Source organism: Meriones unguiculatus, chromosome 3 (genome assembly GCF_030254825.1).
Source record: "Meriones unguiculatus strain TT.TT164.6M chromosome 3, Bangor_MerUng_6.1, whole genome shotgun sequence".
Lineage (NCBI taxonomy): Eukaryota > Metazoa > Chordata > Mammalia > Rodentia > Muridae > Meriones > Meriones unguiculatus.
Genome location: NC_083351.1, coordinates 128,005,726 through 128,027,772, shown reverse-complemented (window position 1 = coordinate 128,027,772; position 22,047 = coordinate 128,005,726). Strand labels below are relative to the sequence as shown.

The window sequence follows — 22,047 nt, the reverse complement described above, 5'->3', positions numbered from 1 at the left end:
AAGCTAGTGCAGGTAGTTTTTGGAAAATGAGTGTTTTGTATAGCATGGATTTTTCTAACTTCATATTCCAGGTTAAAAGCATAGCTAACAGTAAATATTGTTGTGGCTGGATTTTACCATGGCCCTTGTGTTGTGTCTCTAAGAGGAAACCTGTGGAGAGGAAGGTTTGTCATTTAGGAAAGTACTGATTCCATTACTCCTGGCCAGTTGAATTTCAACAATTGTAGCAATCACATTTCTTTCTTCAACTTGACCCAGTTGGTTACATTTACCCACTTGCTTACCATGTCATACTGTGACATAATTGGGTTCCATACCAGCCAGTTAGAATTTTCTTAGATAGAAAATGTGAGACCAAGTGGTCTGAACAAGTATTCTACAGCAAGGAATAAGAACAACATAACAGCCTTTACCATGTAATTGTTAAATCTTCCAAACCACCATGGACTAGATGACTGAACAATGATGGCTTTTTTCCCCCTTGGCTGTTCTTAAAGTGTATACTAGATTCAACAATAAATTAAATTATATAGCTGTCAAGTTCATTTCTTGACTCTCAAATTCCTTAATATGACTGTGTTTGAAGATAAAGCCTTTACAGGAAGAATATCAAGGTGAGGCCTCTTTAGTGTGCGTGGTGGTTTTATAATGGGATGGAGATACAAGTGGAGATGTGCATGCAACATGAAAAGACAAAGGCCATGTGGGAATATCTTGAGATGGTGGTCATCTCTAAGCCAACAAGAGAAGCCTCAAGAGAAACCAACCTTGCCAACACCTTGATCTTGAACTTCCAGCCAATTTCTGTTGTTTAAGCCTTTCCCTGTGGTATCTTATTGTGGGAGCCTTGGCACATTATTATAACCATATAAACCACTACAAATTGAAAACAAAAGTCTTCAGTGGACACTTACCTAAAATATAAAAGTAGCCAATAACTATATGTATATACTTTCAGAATATCATTAGTCATTAGAGACCTGCAGTTAAACTACTTTACATTCATTAGATGGCTATAATAAAAAATACAGTAATAAATTTTAACAAGGCTGTTGAAAATGGCATAGTCATGTGGAAAACAGTTCAACATTACCTCCAAATAATGAACTTAGAATGTCCCAGAAATTTCTTTTATTTTTATTTTTTATTTATATTAATCACAGGTTATTTACTTTGTATCCCAGCCGTAGCCCCCTCTCTCATTCCCTCCCAATCCTACCCTCCCTCCCTCATCTCCTCTCTGCCCCTTTCCAAGTCTACTGATAGGGGAGGTCCTCCTCCCCTTCCATCTGACTCTAGCTTATCAGGTCTCTTCAGGACTGGCTGCAATGTCCTCCTCTGTGGCCTAGCGAGGCTGCTCTTCCCTAGGGGTAGGGGGCCGAGGTAAAGGAGCCAGTCATTTAGTTCATGTCAGAAATAGTTCCTGTTCCCCTTACTGGGGAATCCACTTGGTTACTGAGCTACCATGGGCTACATCTGAGCAGGGATTCTAGGTTATATCCTTGAATGGTCCTTGGTTAGAGAAACAGTCTCAGAGAGGGCCCCCCATGCCCTGATATATTTTGTCCTTGTGGAGCTCCTGTCCTCTTTAGGTCATACTAAGTCCCCCTTCTTTCATATGATTCTCTGCACTCTGCCCAAGGTTTGGTTATGAGTGTCCACATCTGCTTTGATATACTGCTAGGTAGAGTCTTTCAGAGGCCCTTTGCGGTAGGCTTCTGTCCTGTTACTTGTTTTCTCCTACTTTCCCTGTCCATCCCATTTGTCTTTCTAAGTGAGGATTGGTCTTCTTACTCTGGGTCCTCTTTCTTGTTTATTTTCTTTAGGTACACATACTTTAGTATGTTTATCCTATCTTATAGGTCTACATAAGTGAGTATATACCTTATGTGTTTTTCTGCTCCTGGGATAACTCACTCAGGATGATCTTTTCTTGATCCCATCATTTGCCTGCAAATTTCATGATTTCCTTGTTTTTAATTGCTGAGTAGTATTCCATTGTGTAAAAGTACCACAATTTCCATATCCATTCCTCCATTGATGGACATCTGGGTTGTTTCCAGTTTCTGTCCCAGCAATTTCCTTCTCAATTATTAGCCCAAAAGGATTGAAAACACACACAAAAAATCCTTAGCAGCATTTTTTACAATAGCCAAAATGTGAGAGCAACCAATGCATCATTGATCAGTTAGTGTGTGGGTTTTAAAAAGTAGTATATCCATTTCATGGGATATTTTTCAGACATAAAACAGGATAAAGTATTGAATAATGTTCTCATATTAACAAACTATGAAAATGTTTTTCCATCATAAGGATGACCAACCAAAATAGCAGTTATTAATTATTTATTGTATAAAATGTTCACAGTAGAGATATCAATAGGCATATACTGGTTGTCAGGGACTAGGGCTGAGAACAATGGATATTGATTGTAAATGGCATGTGATTTCTTGGGTTGATGAAAATGTTTGGGAATTGTATATCATTGATAAATGCATTTTTTAGTTGAGCATACTAAAACATTTTAAAGGATGTATACTTTAAGGAATAAGTCATAGTATGTGAATATTTCAGTAAATAAGATTAAGCCAAGTCATTTTTCTGGATAGTGAACCTGGAGTAAACATGAATGAGATGTGTCTTGCTGATTAGCAATGCTCATACATGAGTGAGGTTTTTGCTTACCCCGGGGACATAGGTGAAGTTATATATACGTTCATTTACATGTAAATCTAGGGATGGATGATCTCTATGGATCATGTTCATGGAGGCAAAACAAAATCCTTATTTACAACACATTTTCTGAAATGATTGTTTCTTAGGTATTCAAATAGTAACAGAACATTTTCGAAGTTTAAGTTTCATGATCTTTTCTTGAGCCACTCTTACCTCAAGAATCCCTGAACCCTTAGGGTTGCAAAGATGATGTCTTGCTTTTCTGCTGCTATCTAAAATATCTTTAAACATTTAAAAAGCAAACCCTGACCTCAGGCATGGAGTTTATCGCTAAAGTACATCCTAAAACTGGCAGCATCAGTGTCACCTAGGAAAGCTTTAGAAATGTAGATACCCACACCCACTGAATCTGAGACTTGCCAGGGTGTGCCAGTGCAGTTCTGTAATTTCAGCTCACCTCAGGAATCACTGGCCAGCCTGAACCATAGAGCAAGACTCTGGAGAGAGGAGAGAGGGATGAGGAGAGGGAGGTAGAGAAAAAAAATGTAGGTTCTGTAGATGACTTGTTCAGGCTAGTGTCTTAGAACCACTGGTTCAGAGAAAGCAAATAGGAAGTGTTGATGTCAATAGTTTTTGATAATTGTTTGGATAAAGAGCATGTAGCTAGTTAAGCATAACATTGGTTCTTCCACCTGGGACATAAACTGGTGACACAGAATACTCATCTGTCACTTGGATTATGGTTTCTCATTACCAGTTTCCACTAAGTAGATTCAAGGCTTAATACTGTGTTTGACACTTTAATAACATTATTCGTTAAAAAATAGTTAAAATTTTCAACTTATCCCATTAGGGAATATTAATCTTTTATCTCTTTAGCATAGCTTAAAGGTGGACCCTACTTCCTGAGGGTATGGCCTGTTGGCCAGGTGATTGGGCTGAACTCAGGAGACATGGGATGTCTCCACTCTCCACCTAGAGATAGCACGCTTTTCCTGAATTCCCTCCGTCTATGCAGTTGCTTCATGGCTGCCATGAACTTCTTTGGGTCTGCTCACCTCTTGCAGGTCTCTCTCAGAAAGGCATGACTTTTCCTTTTTATGCTTTTTAAGTATCATTTATTACAATTTATTCAATTTGTATCCTGGCTGTGGAAAATGTGTAGGCCAGGCTGGCCTCAAACTCATGATCCTCCTGCCTCCACCTCCTTCAGTGAATCCTACCTGTGTGTGCCACCACAACCAACTCCTTTTTATTCTTTTCTGTCTCTTTCAGATGTTGTCTCTTTCAAAGCCTGGGTATGCTTTTTTGGTACTTTGGGCTTCCTTTATCTCTAAAGCTTCTCTTCCTACCCTGTGGCTGCTTGCCTGCCATGTGGCTGACCTCCATGCCCACTTAACTCGATGGCATGGCCCTTTCTCTCCTCTGTCCTTTTCCTCTGGGCAGCTGGTGAGATTTACAACTGCTACCTTGGAGTTTTTCTTGAAAATCTAATAGAAGTATCTTCAATCTTCAAACAACAAACAAACAAAAGGTGAGAAAGAACCCCCTTCAGTTTAAAATGATATAAGTGTCCAAAAACAAAACAGTAAGAAAAAAAAATCCAAACCCATTGATGTTTTCTAAAATTGAGGTTATGGAACTCAGATTAAATGCAATTATTTATTGTAATCTCCAGAATAATTTCAGTCAGTTCAGCTACTCTTTAAAATCATATCAGTATCAGGCTCAGAATTTAATCACAACCAAGCAATTCACAAGGACACTTTAAGCAACAAAACATGCTTAATATTTCTCCAGGGAGGCTCCTCCAAACACAGGTACACTATTATTGGGAGTTACACGAAGCTGTCATTATCTCTTGACACACACAACAAAGTGGAAACCATACCAGAGAGCTATCTGCGTCTCTTTCTGTAAAGATGTCTTCCTCTTGAAGTTTTAAAGGATGTTGGCAGACATTCTGTCGGCAAGTAAAACTACAAACACTTTAGGACAGAACAAGCTACTTAGACTTTTTATACTATACATTTCACTTATGGGTAGCTAGAGACTTTAAAAAAGTATATTACATCTTTAAAAATACTAATTAGTGGGGACAGAGGTTGAAAATATTTACCAGCAATGTTAGGTACTCCTGAAGTCACAGTTTTCTGGATAAATAAATGTAATATTATGTTTCTAATTTTTTCATTATATATAGCTTGGAAAATATATTTTAAACTTTAATTTTCACATCTTAAATATTTTTCTTAGATAATACTAAACTTTTGAAAAATTTGTATCTATTTTATAGATATTTTACCCTTGTTTTCAATATGTTGGCCTGAACTTAGATATGGAAAAAAAATAACACAGACAATATTAGCTGGTTATACTGGCAGGAGAGGGCATATCATAATTTTTTTATACCTTGTATTAACAATAAACCTTCTCACAGAGAAGAACATAAATACCTTAAATTATATTTCCAACAATAAAAATTCACATTTCATGCTTTAGTGAGACACTTAAATCAGCTGTAAGGTAGTCCTCAGAGTTTGGGGTAGAGCCCTTCCAGTATCTGGACCTGCGGTATGTCCAAATAGAAAGCTCTTGATGCTACGAAAATAGCATAGTTTGTGCCATCTTTCTATCCAGTAGAAAAAGCTGTCAAGTTGCAACTGCAATCTTGAGTCACATCACAGTGACAGCCAGTGTGCTTGAGGCCTGGGCACTCAGGGGTCTCATCTGGAGCAGTGGAGAGTACTCAACAAACTCGAATGTTCTCTCATAGCCGCAGACGAAGACAGCCCTTCTGAGTACAGCTAAACACGTGTATGTCTATTGCACAGGATTTCAGAAGTTTCCAAAGCAGTGCTTTCTCCCCGCTTTAGCTACTATATACATTTTTCAGATAAGTTCAGCGTTTCACTGGGGAATGTGACTTGCAGCGAGTTTCCTTTAGAGGCAGGCTCCTCCCTGCTGCTCCCACCAACCTCATCCACCAACAAGACACTTTCCGAGTCCTGACCCTGGGAGGAATCTGAGGTCTCTGATATTCGCAAAGTTCTCAGAGACGTGGTGTCTGCTTGAGGCAGGCCCATGCCATGTGTACCTGGAAGCAAATTCCTGCCTCCCAGGCTGCTCTCAGTTAGGTCTGGCAGGTACAGAAGGGTCTGAGACGTGCTGCTGATCTCCTTCAGTTCCCGGGAGAGGAAGGAGCGAGAGTGGCTGGACATGGCAGAAGATGTCCTCCGATTCTCCGAGCAATGCTGTGCTGACCCATCTCTGCCGGAACCCCCAATGCGGCAGAAGAGGCACTTGATCTTCTCTATGGCTTTGCTGAGCACGGTCTTTCGAAGAAGGATGTAGATCCAGGGGTCCAGGATGGGGTTCACAGAAGCAATTCTGATGGCCTGCAAATCTGGGTTTCTGCTGATGTCTTTCACCACACTTGGCTGATATAACTGGTTGATGAACACTCGCACCTGCATAACCGAGAGGCCCACAAAGAGATTTTATAATTAAGCAATTTGGCAAAACACTTAAGTGCTGCATTTACGTTTGCAACGTGACGTGATATGGCCGCTCTTATGTGGTAATGCCCACTTTTCAGCGGCGGTTTACGCAACAAGCCAGCTTCTAATTCTAAGAGACTCATTTTGAAAGCCAATTAACCACGTGATCATTACAGAAAGCTGAGGAGCCTATGTCTTCACACTCAAGAGAAACTTTGTACTTTTGAACCATCATCAGTATCTCCTGTGAGCCAGAATCACCAGAGAATTGTTTTCCTCTGTGCCTCTCCCCACTCTCCGTAGCAATTATCTGGTGTTTCTGTTTCTTGAACCCAAACTTTTCTCTAATCCTTTTCCTCAATAGCATTTCTCACCAGAGATCTTACAGCAGCCACCAAATAGCATTTCCATCTGCAGTCTCTCTCCAATTCCTCCTCCAAGCTGCCCAGAAGATTATTACTGAAGTAAATTACTGTTGTGCAGTTCAGCTGCTAAAACCGTCCACCGCTCCTTTCAAGATATAGTTTTATGCATCTTCAAGGTCAAGTTCAACTGAATCAGTGACTGCTTCACAACTCCCATGAGAAGCCACTCCTCTGTGCTTCTAAAGCCTTTTAGCCAGGAGCTAAGTTCTCAGAGAGCGGTGTGTGAATAGGGTAGCGAGCATGGCAGCTGACTGTGGTGCGGGTTGGACTATGAAGGCAAGAGCTGTGTATGCCAGCCACCATATGCCAGGCCTGGTATAAATGGAACACACACAAGAATACCCCAGCAACTTTGCTATTTTGGAGCCTTAATTTGGGCAGCTAAAAAAACTGTCTTTCTTATAATCATTCATCGACTCAACAATATTCTTTTACACATCTCATCATTTAATAATGAGCACTTTCTATGTTTGACGTATTCTGACAGTTTCCGGGAACAAACAGTTTTATGAGATGCCCTATGCCCCTTAGAGGCAGAGAGCAATGTATGTAGTGTAGAGGACAGGGAAGGAAAGCCAAGCGTCAGCACATAGACATCAACAGAACCAAGAAAGGGAGCACTGCAGGTGAGGAGTTGTGGGGAGAGCCCTTCTGGAGGAGCAGAAGCACTGGGGTTTGCCAGCTTCCCGAGGAAGGAAATAAGGTTCGCCAGAGAGGAAGCTCCCTATGCAAAGCAAAGCACCGAAGAGTGAAACAGTATGGCAGCTTCTAGGAAAGTCACATGATTCCCTGAACTGAACAAGAACTAATGTAAGCTTAGGGAACACTGTTGTTCCCTAGAGGACGCAGTACCTGTTAATACTCTCAAGCTTATTCCTAATGGACTGTGATTCTTATGTACCTAGATTCAGCTTTTAATTATGCTTGGATAATTTGTGTAAAACGTATTTGTAAGCAGATGCTGAGACTTATGGCCAACCTTTGGGCAGAGTGCAGGGAATTTCATGAAAGAAGTAGGAAGTAGTAAGACCTGGAGAGGACAGGAGCTCCACAAGGAGAGCAACAGAACCAAAAAATCTGGGCCAAGGGGTCTTTTCTGAGACTGATACTTCAACCAAAGACCATCCATGGAGATAACCTAGAACCCCTGCACAGATGTAGCCCATGGCAGTTCAGTGTACAAGTGGGCTCTATAGTAATATGAACAGGGGTTGCCTCTGACATAAACTGATTGGCTTGCTCTTTGATTACTTTCCCCTGAGGGGGAGCAACTTTACCAGGCCACAGAGGAAGACAGTGCAGCTACTCCTGATGAGATCTGATAGACTAGGATCAGAAGGAAGGAGAGGAAGACCTCCTGTATCAGTAGACTTGGGGAGGGGCATGTGTGGAGAAGGGGGAGGGAGGGAGCCATGGGGGGGATACAAAGTGAATAAAGTGTAATTAATAAAAATTAAAATAAAAAATGGAAAGAAAAAAACTTATTTGTAACTTGTGTAAAATGAAGCTCTGAGATCATAGTCATTGCTGGTCTGTGGGGATTGTCTAGGATAAGGGAGAAATAAGAAGTCATAGTCACAGAAGAAGAATAAAAACTTTAAAAGGAGAAAGAACAACTCACAAGGTACATCCAGAGACTGAGTCAATCAGAAACAAACACTTGTAGCAAGATTTGGTGTATGCTGTAATAGTTAATGGTTCAGGCTATATGGCCTACCAGGAAAGGGCATGAAGATGTTAGAAAAATAGCAATTTGGGTAAAAGTTTAAAAAATTTAAAGATATAGTTTCACTAATTTATAAAATTCAACTTTCAAGCAACCTACCCCTTGATGATATGACCTGATAACTCTATTTCTGTTTCTTCATTCACCCCAATTAGAAACGTCCATTGGACCTTGATCAAAACATTTTCATTGTTTTTTTAACTTTTGTTTTTGTTTTTAATATTTATTTATTATATATACAGCATTTTTTGCTGGCCTGCAGGTCAGAAGAGGGTGTCAAATCTCATTATAGATGGTTACAGGCCATCATGTGGTTGCTGGTAATTGAACTCAGGACCTCTGGTAGAGCACCTAGTGCTCTTAACCTCTCTGAGCCATTTCTGCAGCCCCCATTTTCATCGTTTTTCATTGTCATTGTCATCTTCTTTATATGTTTTGGAAATATATTTGTCTGTAAAATCTGACCTAACCTAAACTTCTATCTGTTATGATATGTTAACAACTACTTTTCTAAAAGTCAAGAAATTGTGATTCTAAAGATTTTGGATAAAGGATCATGGACTGTAAATCTCATAGTGTAAAAGAGTCAAATGGACTTCAGATGAAATTTGTATCTTGCCCTCCTTCAGGCAGTTAAGTAAAAATGAGGTACACTAAACAGCAGGATATGATGTCTTAAAATGGTTTTAGAGTTTCTGCTGGAATGGAGAGCATACTCATTTTAACAAAATCTTTACAAATACTAGCAAAAAGCCAGACTTGCGATGTTGCTCATTAGTACAGCACCATCAAGCACACACAAGGCCCGTGGTTTGATCTTCAATGTCTCAGAAAGAAGCACACAGACAAGTACTTGGTTTCTTTCTTCCAGATACTTCTCGGTAGCTGACTGAGTTCCTCCTCTTTTCTCAGGTGATGTGTTTGCTAACTGGACCTGGAATGAACGCTGTCTCTCTCTGTCTCTTCTGTCTCTGTCTATCCTCTGTCTCTGTCTCTCTGTCTCTCTCTCTCTCTGTGTGAGTGAGACAGGGTCTCATTCTTTACCAGGCTGGCTTCAATCCCTTGGCCATCTTCTCCCCTCAGTTCTCAAGTGCTGGGATAGACAGATAAACTAGAGACCTGAAAGTGTTGACGAACTTTTAAAGCTCTTTCCTATCCTATTGATAATAAGGTCTGGTCTAGGTTTTAGTTTTCAGATGGATTTCATGTTTTTTGTTTGTTTGTTTGCTTTATCAGACTGGATTTATGTTTATCAGAGTAGTAATGGGTCATCTCTAGAAAACATTGTGGTCTGTGTTTTACTCACACTCCATGTTATGTTTCTAAAGATGAAAGAAGCGAGGGCTAATAGCAAGCTCTGTCTGTGGCAGGGTTTGTGTGAATATGACATTCCAAGCCTCTAGAGGGCAGTTTTGCTCTACTCCAGAGCGGCTAATGCCTCATTGCTCTTGGGATGCTTTTTGCACAGGTACTTTCCAGGAAGCTTTCAGAAAAGAGTCTTGGTTAAGTTTGAATTATATATATTAACATGTTTTGTTTTTTTTTTCTGGCTACTTCTTCACCAAAACCTCAAAGGAAACATCTTTACCTTTGAAACGAGGAAATTACTTAACAGTTAAAACAAAAAACTGTAGTTACTTAAAGGAACTCATGGGGAAGCTCACATTTTGTTTTCAAATTTCTGTGGTATGTTAAAAAGTCAATGTTGTAAAAAAATTAATATGTTTTATAATCAGAGCTGACAAGGGGCAAGGAAGCAATCACCTTTGAATTTTATTTTATCTGCAGCCACATTTAAAGTTGACTAATAAAGAAGGGAATGAAAATAATTTTTTAAAGTTCAAGTTCCATGGAGTCTTGGGCGGGCTTACAACTAGCACAAGCCCCCTGGATCTGGTTATTTAGTGTCTTCCAGTAAACAAAGTTCATAATGTATCAGGTGGGTGAGTATGAAACACAACGTTCTGGACTCAGTGGAAGATACAGCATTTGCCTAGCATTTATAAAGCCTCAGGTTTAACTCCCAAAACTTTAGAATACATTCAACAAATACTTTCAAATTATTATAAAAATTCTCAAAAGTTGATCAAACAGGGAATCAAATGAATCAAGTTGACTTTGCCTCTGATTCTCAGTGCAGTCTCAAGAAGAGGAAGGAAAAAAGAGACACAACCAGAAACTTTGGGCATTTTATAGCATTTGAATAACTACTCTCTGGCTTCATTTTAAAGGCCAGTTATTCTACAGAGCGAGTCCCAGGACAGCCAAAGCTACAGAGAAACCCTGTCTTGAAAAAGCAACTAACCAAAAATCAAACTAACAACAACAACAACAAAGAACAAAACAAAACAACAAAACCAACCCCAAAAGGGCATTGGTTCTTGCTCTCCTGTCCCTGAAGAGCAGTGACAGGTTCCATAGCACAGCCCTCAGCAGTGCTGTGTAGGGAGCTGAGAGCACTTCTCTGCACCCTTCTCCAGCAAACCGTAGACGTCATATAAATAAATAAGTCCAGGCAGTCTGCAGTTATGGAAGCATGTGTTGCTGAATAAAACAGGACCCCCGAGTTAGAGAGGGAAAACAATTCTAAACACCGAACAGGATACAAACAAGGCTTCTCTTTCTTCCACTTCAGACAATAAGCAAGTACAGACTTTGTGAATGTGACTTGACCCTGATATCGGCAGGGATTCTGAGATTTTAAACTTCAGACTGAGTAGGCAGGAGGTTTAGGAGCACTGGAATAGAACTTGGAGAGGATCCAATAGAGACAAGCAGATATGATTGCAAGAACGTTAACAGGAGGATATATGGTAGTGTGGTAAATGCCCAAGACTTGCTACTATATGAGCTTCCCCATATTTGTCGGTGGTGTTTACCATTCAGACATAAGGTATTTATTGGCGTTTTCGTTTTGTTTTGAGATAGGGCCTCTCTATGTAGCCCTGGCTGGCCTGAAGTTTGCTATGTAGATAAGGCTGTCCTGAACTGCAGAGCTCTGCCTGCCCTTGTCTCCCTAGTGCTGGGATTATAGGCATGTGTCACCACTCTGGGCTGTGCATTCGTTCTTAAAGTGCTCAGTACAGTGCCTTTGACTTAACATCTGTTCTGTCACTTATTCCTTTCCTTGTAAGCCATATGTAGAAACATAGCCACCACAGACCATCGACAACTGTAGGTAAAACATGGCTTTGGGGTAAAGCTGATGGCTGGTGTTAAAAGCATGTACTTCCTACGTAAGAATAACCTGTTTGAAGTGAATGTTGAATTGAAATGCTGAACTCTTGACTAGACCAATGTAATAATAGATTATTCAAATTTAAGTGCTGTCCAGTAAATGGCAGGATCTATAACTGGATTTGAGCATGGAGCTACTTGTTCTGTTCCAGGCACATGAAAGAAATTATGTCTGTGTGCTCTGTTATCTCATTGTCTTGTGAAGAGCCCAGAATTGACACAATTGTTAATAGAAGTTCTTAGCTCCTCCCCCTTTTAAAATAAATGGTCATGGAAAATGTTCTCAACGGAGTAGAAGAGTAGAAGAATCTATATTTCTTGTTTCTTCTCGGTCCCTAACTGGCCACTCATTGCAAATTACTTACTCTCTGCTGGCTAATATCTACATTGTAAATCTGTTTTAAGAGTTTTTTTTTTCTTTTTCTTCCACCTTCTAATTCACAGCCTCAAAACTTCAGCTCTAAGGGAAAAAATATCTTGTTATAGATGTCCAATAAAACCAAAGCTTAAGAAGTCAGTAAAGATAAGGGGAAGAACTGAAGAAAGATTCATTCCCAGACACCGAGTTTAGACATAGTTCTTCATCTGTAGCTGGGGAAACTGAGGTGCTGAGGGGGTGAAAAATACTCCTTTGAGCCAGTTCCAACAGGCTACAGGGTTTGGTAAACCTTGTTTTAATGTACTGTTCTGCAATGACCCCAGTACTTTTAAAAGGCACATTATGACTCAAACATTGCTTTGAGGAATTGCAATCCTTTAAAAAATGAAGTTGAATGCTTTGGAGAAATGATCAAGCTCATTGATTTTGCTAATCATTGATTTTGCATCTGAATTAATCACGTTACTGTTACCTGTGCCTGTGCTTTGGTTCACACAGTCACCAAATGGGCCCACTTCCAATTTGCCTTCTACAAGAAAATTCTTGTTTACAGTTTTCATCTGCTTTTATAAGGTGTGGGTGATGCAACTTGTTTCCAGAAAACAGCCAAAGAAACACAGGAAACCATTTCCCCAAGGACATAATATTTATCTGACCATGGGAGAAGATTAATTAATTTGCCATACGACTGGAACCTCAGTGGAAGAAGAAAGAGAGGAAAACAATCGATATGCCCCGACTTGCTTGTGTGTGGAGGAAAATGCCTTTCCAAATCTGACGGTCTAGCTCCTGAGCCCCGAGGCAAAGCATCTGATCATAACTGTTATCTCAACATTAGTATTAGACCTACAAAACTAAGTACCAGAAATTGATCTAGCCTTAGGAGTTTGTGTTGATTTCACGTTTCTAAAGGGTGCAAGATATTTCTGTTAAGCATGTGCTTTCATTTCCTCAGTTTCTTCTGTACTGGGGGGAAAAAAACAAACAACCCTGAGACCAGTTATAAATAGCAGAAAGGACAAAATGACAAGAACCACGTTCCTTCAATATGTTGCTTGTGCTAGAGAGCATGCTTCCACTTTCTCTGTTCATTAGTTATGACCCACTTGGAGAATTTTGCAGATTTGGCACATTCATTATAGCCACAATGAAAGTCTCAGTCTTTCTCAACGCTAGTTTTCAAACTCAACTCCATTTTGCACACATAACAAATTAAAATCTGCTTTCCATACTAAACTTATTATCAATGAATATGTAAGGTTATCTAGCCTCCTCTTCCCACAGGTCCAAAAGACAGACTCTTGCCTGCTTTGCAGTGGTTGGCTGTCCTCCCTCTACATTGTGTGTAGCTCCCTGAATGTCTAAGGCAGCTGTATTTGCTCTGCTAGGTAGCCTTCTGAAAGCACTAAAAATGACCCAGAGGGTTTCATTTCCCTCCAATGGAATTAGCACTCAATTTTATTCGATAATGTTAAAACAGATGCTTCATCAGTTCCCACTGAACTGAAGTACACCCAGCTGCTTTAACTGTCAGAGAGCTTGCAGGCCTTTAATCTCATTCCCTGAATATGTGAGAAACATGGGTGTGTGTGGGGGGGGGGCTGTAAAATAACCCATGCAAGACGTAACTGTGAAAGTTTCCTTTGGTTCTTTCAGTAGTTACTGAGTTGCAGGTGAGTACATGGGTTCAATAGCTACCCCATTACTTGTCACAAGTTTTTATTTAGGATGGCTCTGGAAAAGTAGATTTTTTTGAAGCCAAAACTGAACGCTAAAACATGAAGCTACTCTTATTTATTTGATTACTTCTTTCTCATGGAAGCATGCAGATTCTTGACTACCATGATCACCCCTTAGCGGGGTCAGTTTCAGCCTCAGATAGAGATTATTACTTAACACCAATAACTAGGTACTGGCTTTCTCTAGACCGGACAGCATTTTACATTAGCTAAAATGCGATAAATACGCCAGCGGTAATGACAGCTCGGGGTCCCCACATACTTTCAGGCTTTGTCACGAACGGCCGTGAAGTGGAAGGCCAGGTCAGCCCATACGATTCGTTTCATATGCCTCTCCAGACAACACGGGAGAACACTTTATTGGCAGCTTCGTGACATAAGTGGCAGCACATGCTTACTTCTTTCTAAAACATTTCGAAAGTACGTGCATAGCTACTAGCGGCCCAGCTCCAGTTCCTCAGTTTCATGTGGAGGACACCCTGTAAATAGTGACTACTCACGTTGTCATTTACGGTCTTGTAAAATACAAGGCACAGACCGGAGGCCTCAGCAGAAACAGGCTTCTTCCCTTCCAAATCTCACTTTATTTTGAGTTGGCATTACAGACAGTAAAATACATTTATGTGGCTCTAGAGTGCTTTAACTCTGTACAGGACATTAGGCTCTGGGATGGCTTAAGGCCCTTCTGGCCAGTCATTTACTTCTGTTTATACAAATTGGCAAGAAGCTACTGTATTCTGGCTCTCAGCCGTTGCTAAGTTTTCTTCCATTTACAGTCACTTTTGTAAGAAATAAAAACATTTCTATATCAAATATCCCTGGTAATATTAATAAAAGAAAAGCATCAGAGCCAATTATGCTCATTTCCCCTTGCTCCCAATGAACATAGATAGTCATTCCTTTATGAAGAGATGGTTTAGAATTTCCAGGAATGCAGTGTTTTCAGAGATAGAGCTTGGAACAGGATAAATCCTAGATGAAGAATTACCTCTGCTACCAATCTGTTTCCAGTGCATTCAATCAGTAATACTCAAAAGCAGAGAACTTAAGAGGTATTTGCTCCCCTCTGCTTACAATATCCTAGACATTATTAAAGGCGATTTAAAAGAGTGTGTTCTTCAAAGATAAGGTGTGCCCAGACACCAACACACACTCCACAAAGGCCCAAATTACAAGTGTTCCTGCAAGAGACGGTAATGCCACAGTGGTGGGTCTGGTGTCTGGTGGTCTAAGGAGAAACTGTCCCGATCCTGGTCATTGAGAATTAAAATGCAATGCACATCAACACGTCCACACCTCCCAACTCCATCGTGCTATCTTGGCTTGCAAAAAAGAACAAGGAACTGGAATTTGGACCATACCCCATTCAAGAGTCATCCCAAGCATGATGTGGTTTTGTGTGTGTGTAGGCGGTGGAGGGGCTAAGGCAAGGGGGCAGGGAGCAGCGCGAATGTGTCCACAAGATTATCCTGAGCAAGTCACTCTTACTCTCTGTGGAGTCAGTCTTTAGGCTTTTAAACTAACAAAGCACCTCAGCTACCCTAGCTTTAAAATGATACATAATGTAGGAAAAAAAAAAAAAAAAAAAAAAGGCCCGGGGAAATCAAAACCCTGGAACCCGCACTCTTCTAAGGAGGGAATTCAACAGAGCGTATCATCCCCGGTTTGCAGGCTCCAGAGTGGAGTGCTAGAGTAAGCACCCCTATAGTGAGTAGTATGCCCCCCTCGCCCTCTCCCCACTCTCCAGTCTGACTGAGCCGGCCGTGGGGGTTCTGAGAAGACACAAAGCAAAACACCGGGCCGTGAGGGGAGCCTGAGGGGCTGTCCAGGGGACTTCAGAACCCATGCTTTCGGGGAAAGCACTTCGGGGGACCGAGGGGAAATCACCTGCTGAGTCTCCTTAGGGCCAGGACTCAGAGCACCCGAGCCCGCTTACAGAAGCTTTGAGCAGGTCCCCGCCCGGACCTGGAGGAAACAGGGGTCAGGGAGAAGAGGGGGGAAGCGATGGGGTGGAGAGGTGGAGAGGCGGATCCCGGAGAGGGGCCGAGCGGGCTCCCGTCCCGGACACTCACCACGAGCGGAATGGAGCAGATGAGCACCACCAGGGAAGTGGCGATGAGTAAGATGACCATCTGGATCTCGGCGCCCGCGATGCGCCGGAAGCTCCTGCGGCGGCGAAATTCGCCGAGGCGCTGCAGGGCCGGGGAGGCGGCCGCGTGGCCCCGACAGGCAGCCGAGGCCACGGCTGCGGCGGCGGCCGCGTGGTGCTGCTCGGTGCCCAGCGACGTGCGGCGCATGAACTGGCGGTGCATGCGGAGCAGCGCGCCGCACACCAGCACGTTGCAGAGGACGGTGGCGAGGATGAGGAAGGAGCTGAAGCCGGCGTACATGTAGGAGAAGGCGGCGTAGGCCGTGACGTTGGTGGTCCAGTCGATGAAGCACCAGGTGCCGGGGTACTGGCGCTCGGACCTGCCCAGGCCCATGTTGGGCAGGGCGCAGAACAGCACGTTGGAGGCATAGACCGCGAAGAGCGTGAGGCCGGCCAGCCGCTTGTCCACGTAGTGGCTGTAGAAGTAGGCGTGGTTGATGGCCAGGTAGCGTTCAATGCTCATGGCACAGATGATGCTGAGCCCCGACAGGCCGAAGAAAAGTAGGATGAAGGTGCTGTAGTCGCACAGGGCCTGGTCCCCGGGCCACTGGCCCTTCATGTACGTGGCGATGGTCACTGGGCTTACCAGCAATGTGCCCAGCAGGTCGGTGACCGCCAGCCCACACACCAGAGTGTAGAAGGTTGTCTCCTTCTGCTCCTTGCGCGATTTGCACAGCACCACGATGGCCACCAGGTTGCCCACCACCCCGAAGATGAACATCACTGCGGGAATGGTCACCGGGCTGTTCAGTCTCTCCGGAGGGGAGGAGGAGGCGTTGACCCCGGCCACGGACATGATGGTGGTCAGCAGGATACAGCTTTGGAGGTCACGGTTCGATCTGGGGGTGGAATCTAGATGAAGGAAAAGGAGAGGTGAGCCGTTTACTACTTGCAAGATGGTCGACCCGGGGTCAAAACTGCTCTGCCGGTAAGACAGGAGAGCAGGCAGATCCTACTTCCTCATCCGTAGCCACTCACTGGCTGTGGCTAGTTGCCTCCTGCCAACAGCAGCACTCTGTCGACATTAATATTTATAGGCTGATAACTGCCTTTCCCGCCTCCCCCTCCCCCTCCCCCAGTCTCAGCTCCTTCCCCCGCCAGGATGAGCAAGACCCTTCTCAAGGGAAAAGTGATATTATATCACTCCCTAGTGATATTCCCGAAAGAGTCGATAAAATTCTCATCGAAACAGGTTAATGGACAATTTGGGAGGCACATTTTGTCCTTCGATTCCCCGAAAGAGAGCCCGACCACAGCGCTGTCCACGGAAAGACCTCCGTCCCGACTCACCTGTAGGGTGGGGTCAGGAGCCCCAAACCTCAGGCCTCCGACAGACGTCCAGAGGCCTGACCTCCAGCCTCGGCCATTCGTCTCTTCCCGCTCAGTAAGAACCTTGTCCAACCTCCGCCGCCCTCGGAACCGGGGTCTCGGTGGCTGCCCGCTTCCCGGAACCGAGGTCCGAGTATCTAAGCTTTCCAAAAGCCTGGAGAGCAAGAGAGGCTGGCGGGGTGGGTCTTGATTTACCCCCTCCTTGCAGAGACGCGCCTCAGCGCTGCCGAGGGGAGCTCGGCGTCCGGGTGAGCCGCGCGCGCGCGCAGGTGGAGCGGGCGCAGGTCCCCGCGGCGGAACGCACAGCTACCGGAGGGGGCGGCTGTGGCTGCGGCCGCTCCTCGCGCTCTGGGGGCGGCCCGGGGTCCGCTGGGCCTGGGGCTCCGACCTGGGGCTGCTCATCTTCCTCTCCCGCGTCCGGGTCTTGAGCTTCGCTCTCGCCTTTCAGCCTCTGGACAAACTTTTCTCCTCCGGCAAGTTTCTCCGGAGGGCGGAGACAGTCAGCGCGCGGCCCGGGAGCCCATTGGCTGAGCTGAGAAGGGGGCGGAGCGAGGCTCATTTGGCCCCGCCCAGGAGCTCAGGGGTGGGGGCGGGGCTGGAGGCCGGGGAGGTCAGGAGGGACCCGCGGGGGTGCCACCCCGGGTGCGGTTACCGCTTTCAGTGCCTTCCCTCCCTCGTAGGCGCGCTCGGGCCGAGCCCCCGGGAAACCCCGGCACACGGTTCGCCACTCCGGAGCTGGGCACCTAGTGGGGATGATGCCGGGACCAACCTCTGGTGCACGTCGCTCTGCGGATTAGAGTGGACTAATCCTTGAACCCGCGGACCGAGCGTGCTGGTCTTGGGATGTCGGGACAATTGCTTTAGGACTCGGGAGCGGCAGAGCGGAGAGAAGTGGGTGTGTGGTTGTTCGTGGGCGTGTACGCCGGAGCGCTTCGGGTGGGACTTGGCGGACGCGTGGGTGGACCGGCGGGTAGGTACCAGTCCTGGGCGGGGAGGCGACGAAGAATCCATCCTCTCACCATAAAAGGAGTTAGTTGGCAGTGCCCTAGCTGTGCTCAATGGGGCACCAAAACGGGGGCGGGGAGGGCGGCGAGCGACGCGGAACTGCAGCCTTTCCTGGCTTAGGTGGCGGAGCCTTCAGGCTTTGGAGATAGTGGCCCGCAGGCACACCTGAGGCTCAGCTGAGGGGGACTGACCTGCTGTGGCGAGCACGCTTCCTTAGCACGACTTTCGAGCTCTGAAACAAGTGTAGACTGAGCAGCCTTCCTGTTAGGTTTCTGTTAGAGGCCTTCGCCTGCAGGATGAGAAGGGGGTTTGAACGTCAAGCAAATAAATGGATTTTCCAGGCGTTGCCCCTTTGTTAACTTGGAAAATGTCTATTTGCCTTTTCTGATTCTTTGGTTTACAGTTTGGTCGGCTTCTTATTTGATGAGGGACAATCATTTCTTAATTATCGACTTTTCTCCTAAACCACAGAATTTAAGATTAGAAAACTCCAGGGGGCAATTAAAACCGCTTTACTAGATCCTTTAAAAAACGACACAATGAGGCTGTAGCATGGCTTTTCAAACAGTTCAAATTCTTAAAAAAACCTCCCTCCACCTGAAACATTCATGCTTTGCATCTCCCCCACCCCGCCCGCTCCTTTCAGGCCTCAGCTTTATTAACTGAATCATCTCCCAGTACCGTTGAAAATTAAAAAAAAAAAAATTTAAATTTTATTTCAACTTATTTACTTTATATCCCAAGGGTGGGCCTCCCTCCCTCCTTCCTCTCCTCCCAGTCTTCCTCTCCCTCTCCTTCTCCGTTCCCTTTTTTCTTTCCCCTCACAAAAGGGGACTCCCCCCTGAATCAATCCTCCCCAGCATCAAGTCACACCAGGACTGAGGATGTTCTAATCCCCTGAGGCCAGGCAAGACAGCCCTGTCAAGGTGAAGTGATCCAAAAGCCGGCAATAGAGTCCATGTTAGAAACAGCGCCCCCACCACTCTCCAGGCGACCCACTTGAAGACCACGCCCTCGGCCGGCCACATATGTGCAGGGGGCCTAGACACAGACCATGGTGCTCCTTAGATAATGTCTCAGAATGGGGGCAGAGCTCCGGAGCTCCGTTGTCCTGTGGAAGTGTTGGGGGAAAGATGGAACCTCACAAGAAGACAAGAAGACCAGCTTGCTTAATATCTTATAAGGTAACGATGTGGCTTGAATCTTGGGTTACACAAGTAAGCACTCCTTAAAGTGTTGTTTTGTGAATTAAAATAAAAATCTGCTAAGAATTTATCTGATTCTTCAGTGAGTCTCCGTTAACAAACGAGTAATAAGAGAACCGAAGAGCATTCCGGATTTCAGCCAACTTCAGCTGAAAAGTACTCAGAATTGTGTTTACTTGCATAAGAAAAACATGTGGGCATAGCAATGCAGCATCATCCTGTGTGTAAACCTTTTCACCATGAACATCAGAAGGGAAAGCATTCTTAGCTGATACAAAACTCGGTGATGATCATGCATTTTTTTGAGTCTGCTATTACACCGCCGTAGTTATTTCTGTTGTCTGTGTGTCCTTTGGATAGTAATCTCTAGAATGGTGTCAGCACGCTACACAGATCCACACCAGAAAAATAAAAATACAGAAGCTGCTCTGCATCCCCGTTCCTCACTAACCACACTGAATGAGTGCTACTCACGTTAGCTGGTTGTCAGAAAACACACGAAGGGAAGAGAGGACATTTCCCATAGCCTGATGACATACTTTCCCAGTTTTTTTCCTTTTGAAGCTCCTGAAATGAAAAGGTAAGATTGATGTAGTTCAGGCTACAGTAAATAGTTTCAGTCCACACAGATGGCCTTGGCTACACTCACAAATCTTGGAAAGGGATTGGTTGGGAGGGGAAAGGAAAGAGGGAGGGGACAGACACTGAGATGGGAGGTAAGAGAGGCTATGGGAAGAGAAGAATAAGAATGCATTACATACAGTTATGAAATTTCAAAGAAAGTTTCAATAAAAAAGATTAGTGGTATTAATTTTTTATGATGGAGAGTATGTTAAGCTTGGCATAGTGGTATAGATCTGTATTCACAACAGTTGAGAGGCTGAGGCAGGAGGGCTGAGTTCAAGGCCAGTCTGAGTTTTATTGTGAGACCCTATTTAAAAAAAGCAAGATTATTAAGTATCTTGAGGCATACTGTTGAAAAAAATCAGTATTTATTTATTACTGGATTTGTTGTCAACCGAGGCATTTGCTTACTAATCTTTTAAACTTTCTTTTCAATGGCTTTAAGAAGATGGAAAATAAGAGTCCAGTTTACAAAGCTAAAACAAAATGCAATGACGCTTATCTATTCCTTCTTTTGGTCACCATTTAAAAAAATACAATGTTCCGTCTAGTGTACTGTAACTTTAAGAGGTTGCCTCCTCTTCCTCTTTAAGATTTATTTATTTCCTATGTGTATGAGTGTTTTACCGGCATGTATGCCTGTGAACCACATGTTTGCCTGCTGCCTGTAGAGGCCAGAAGAGGTCCTTGGATCCCTGACGGTGTTACAGAAAGAAGGCTAAAAGCTGCTACGTAGATGTGGGGAATCAAAGCCATGTCCTCTGCAAGAAGAGCGAGTGCTTTTGACTACTGAGCCATCTCTCCTGCCCTGTTGCACCATCCTTAAAACTTAAAGTTAATCTGCAGAAGTAAAAACTGAAAGTTTGGTCTTCAGCCTTACTACTTCTGACATGTCTGTGCTTAGGAAGCTAAGCAGGGTCAGTCTGGGTTAATACTTGGTAGGGAGAAGTTGAAAGTTTGGGAAATATTTTATTTCCTTGGTTTGGAAAACTGGGACAGTGGAGTCCAGTTTCCCTCACATTCTGCCAGGAATCCACATTGCAAAAGGAGAGAGTTGCCATAATCATGTGGGCAATGCTTGCTATTGTTTGTATATTTGAACGAAGAGATCTTTATTCTAATTTTGTTCTCTGTTCAACCTTGCAGTTTCTGTCTTGTCCCTACCTCTCCGAATTGAAAGTTCAGTTCTTTGGAGTTGTCATTAGACCCTCCATGGAGGTTTGAATTAGTTCAAGAACTGATTGTTTGATTGTTCTGCTCTAGTAAATTGTTCGACCACTCTTTCAAGTAGATAACTTGAAGTGAGAAGCCATTTAAAACAAAAGGCTGTGGTAAGCTGCCACCCACATGCACTTCCACCAGCTGGTGGTTGAACAGGTTTGGATCTTCCTTGGATGAAAGGGACTGTGGGACAGAACAAATTCAGCCACCAGGACTGGTGTAAGGAAAGGAATGACTTCTGAGCAGAAAGATGAATCAGGTCAGGCCCCAACCTCTTTTAAAATGTATTTTATTATTTTTGAACTACGGGTTTGTGAGCATCTGTGTGAGGGTATGTGCATGTGCTAAAGCCTGAGGAGGTTACAGGCTTTAGATACTGCTGCAGCTGGAGATGTAGGTGATTGTGAGCCACCGGACATGGGTGCTAAGAACCAAACTGTTGTTCACTGGAAGAGAAGCAAGAGCTCTTACCTGCTGAGTCATCTCTACAGCCTCTGGTCCTAAACCCGTTCATGAGTTCTGACTGCATTCCTGAGGTACTAACATTCACACCGTCAGAAATAACAGGAGGCCTGCACCAATTGTGTTTGGCTTTGTCTCCTTCATGACTCAAAACAGGGTCAAAGGCTTCTATCTGGTTCAACAATTCGGTAACTTTAGACACATTTGTGTTCCAAGGGGATCAGCAAACATGACAGTGGGTATGGAAAGAGGTCCACAGCTATGATTGTGGCCCTAAGGGTGGTCCTCCTTTTTAGTGGGGCATTTTGAGTGTGAGCTCCCCTAGTGACCTTCATTTTCTAATTGTGGACTTTATGCTGAGTCAATTGCC

The 22,047-nt window shown here is 43.9% G+C and overlaps 1 protein-coding gene across 1 annotated transcript; it reads right to left on the bottom strand.

Moving 5' to 3' along the window:
• Positions 1-2,330: 2,330 nt before the first annotated feature.
• Ptger4 (prostaglandin E receptor 4) lies at positions 2,331-17,615 on the bottom strand. The gene is made up of 3 exons (XM_021660098.2): positions 17,122-17,615; positions 15,755-16,683; positions 2,331-6,146 (listed from the first exon to the last, which is right to left on the bottom strand). The coding sequence occupies exons 2-3, from the start codon at positions 16,625-16,627 to the stop codon at positions 5,556-5,558; spliced, it is 1,464 nt and encodes a 487-aa protein (XP_021515773.1). The 5' UTR covers positions 16,628-16,683; positions 17,122-17,615; the 3' UTR covers positions 2,331-5,555.
• Between the last annotated feature and the right edge of the window lie 4,432 nt (positions 17,616-22,047).

What these genes read in the sequence shown, in the direction of transcription:
- Ptger4 (XM_021660098.2), bottom strand. Translation starts at nt 16,627, where the DNA reads ATGTCCGTGGCCGGGGTCAACGCCTCCTCCTCCCCTCCGGAGAGACTG. An exon ending in TCTGCTCCATTCCGCTCGTG is followed by an intron (nt 6,147 to 15,754) that starts GTGAGTGTCCGG and finishes TCGGTTATGCAG; the next exon opens with GTGCGAGTGTTCATCAACCA.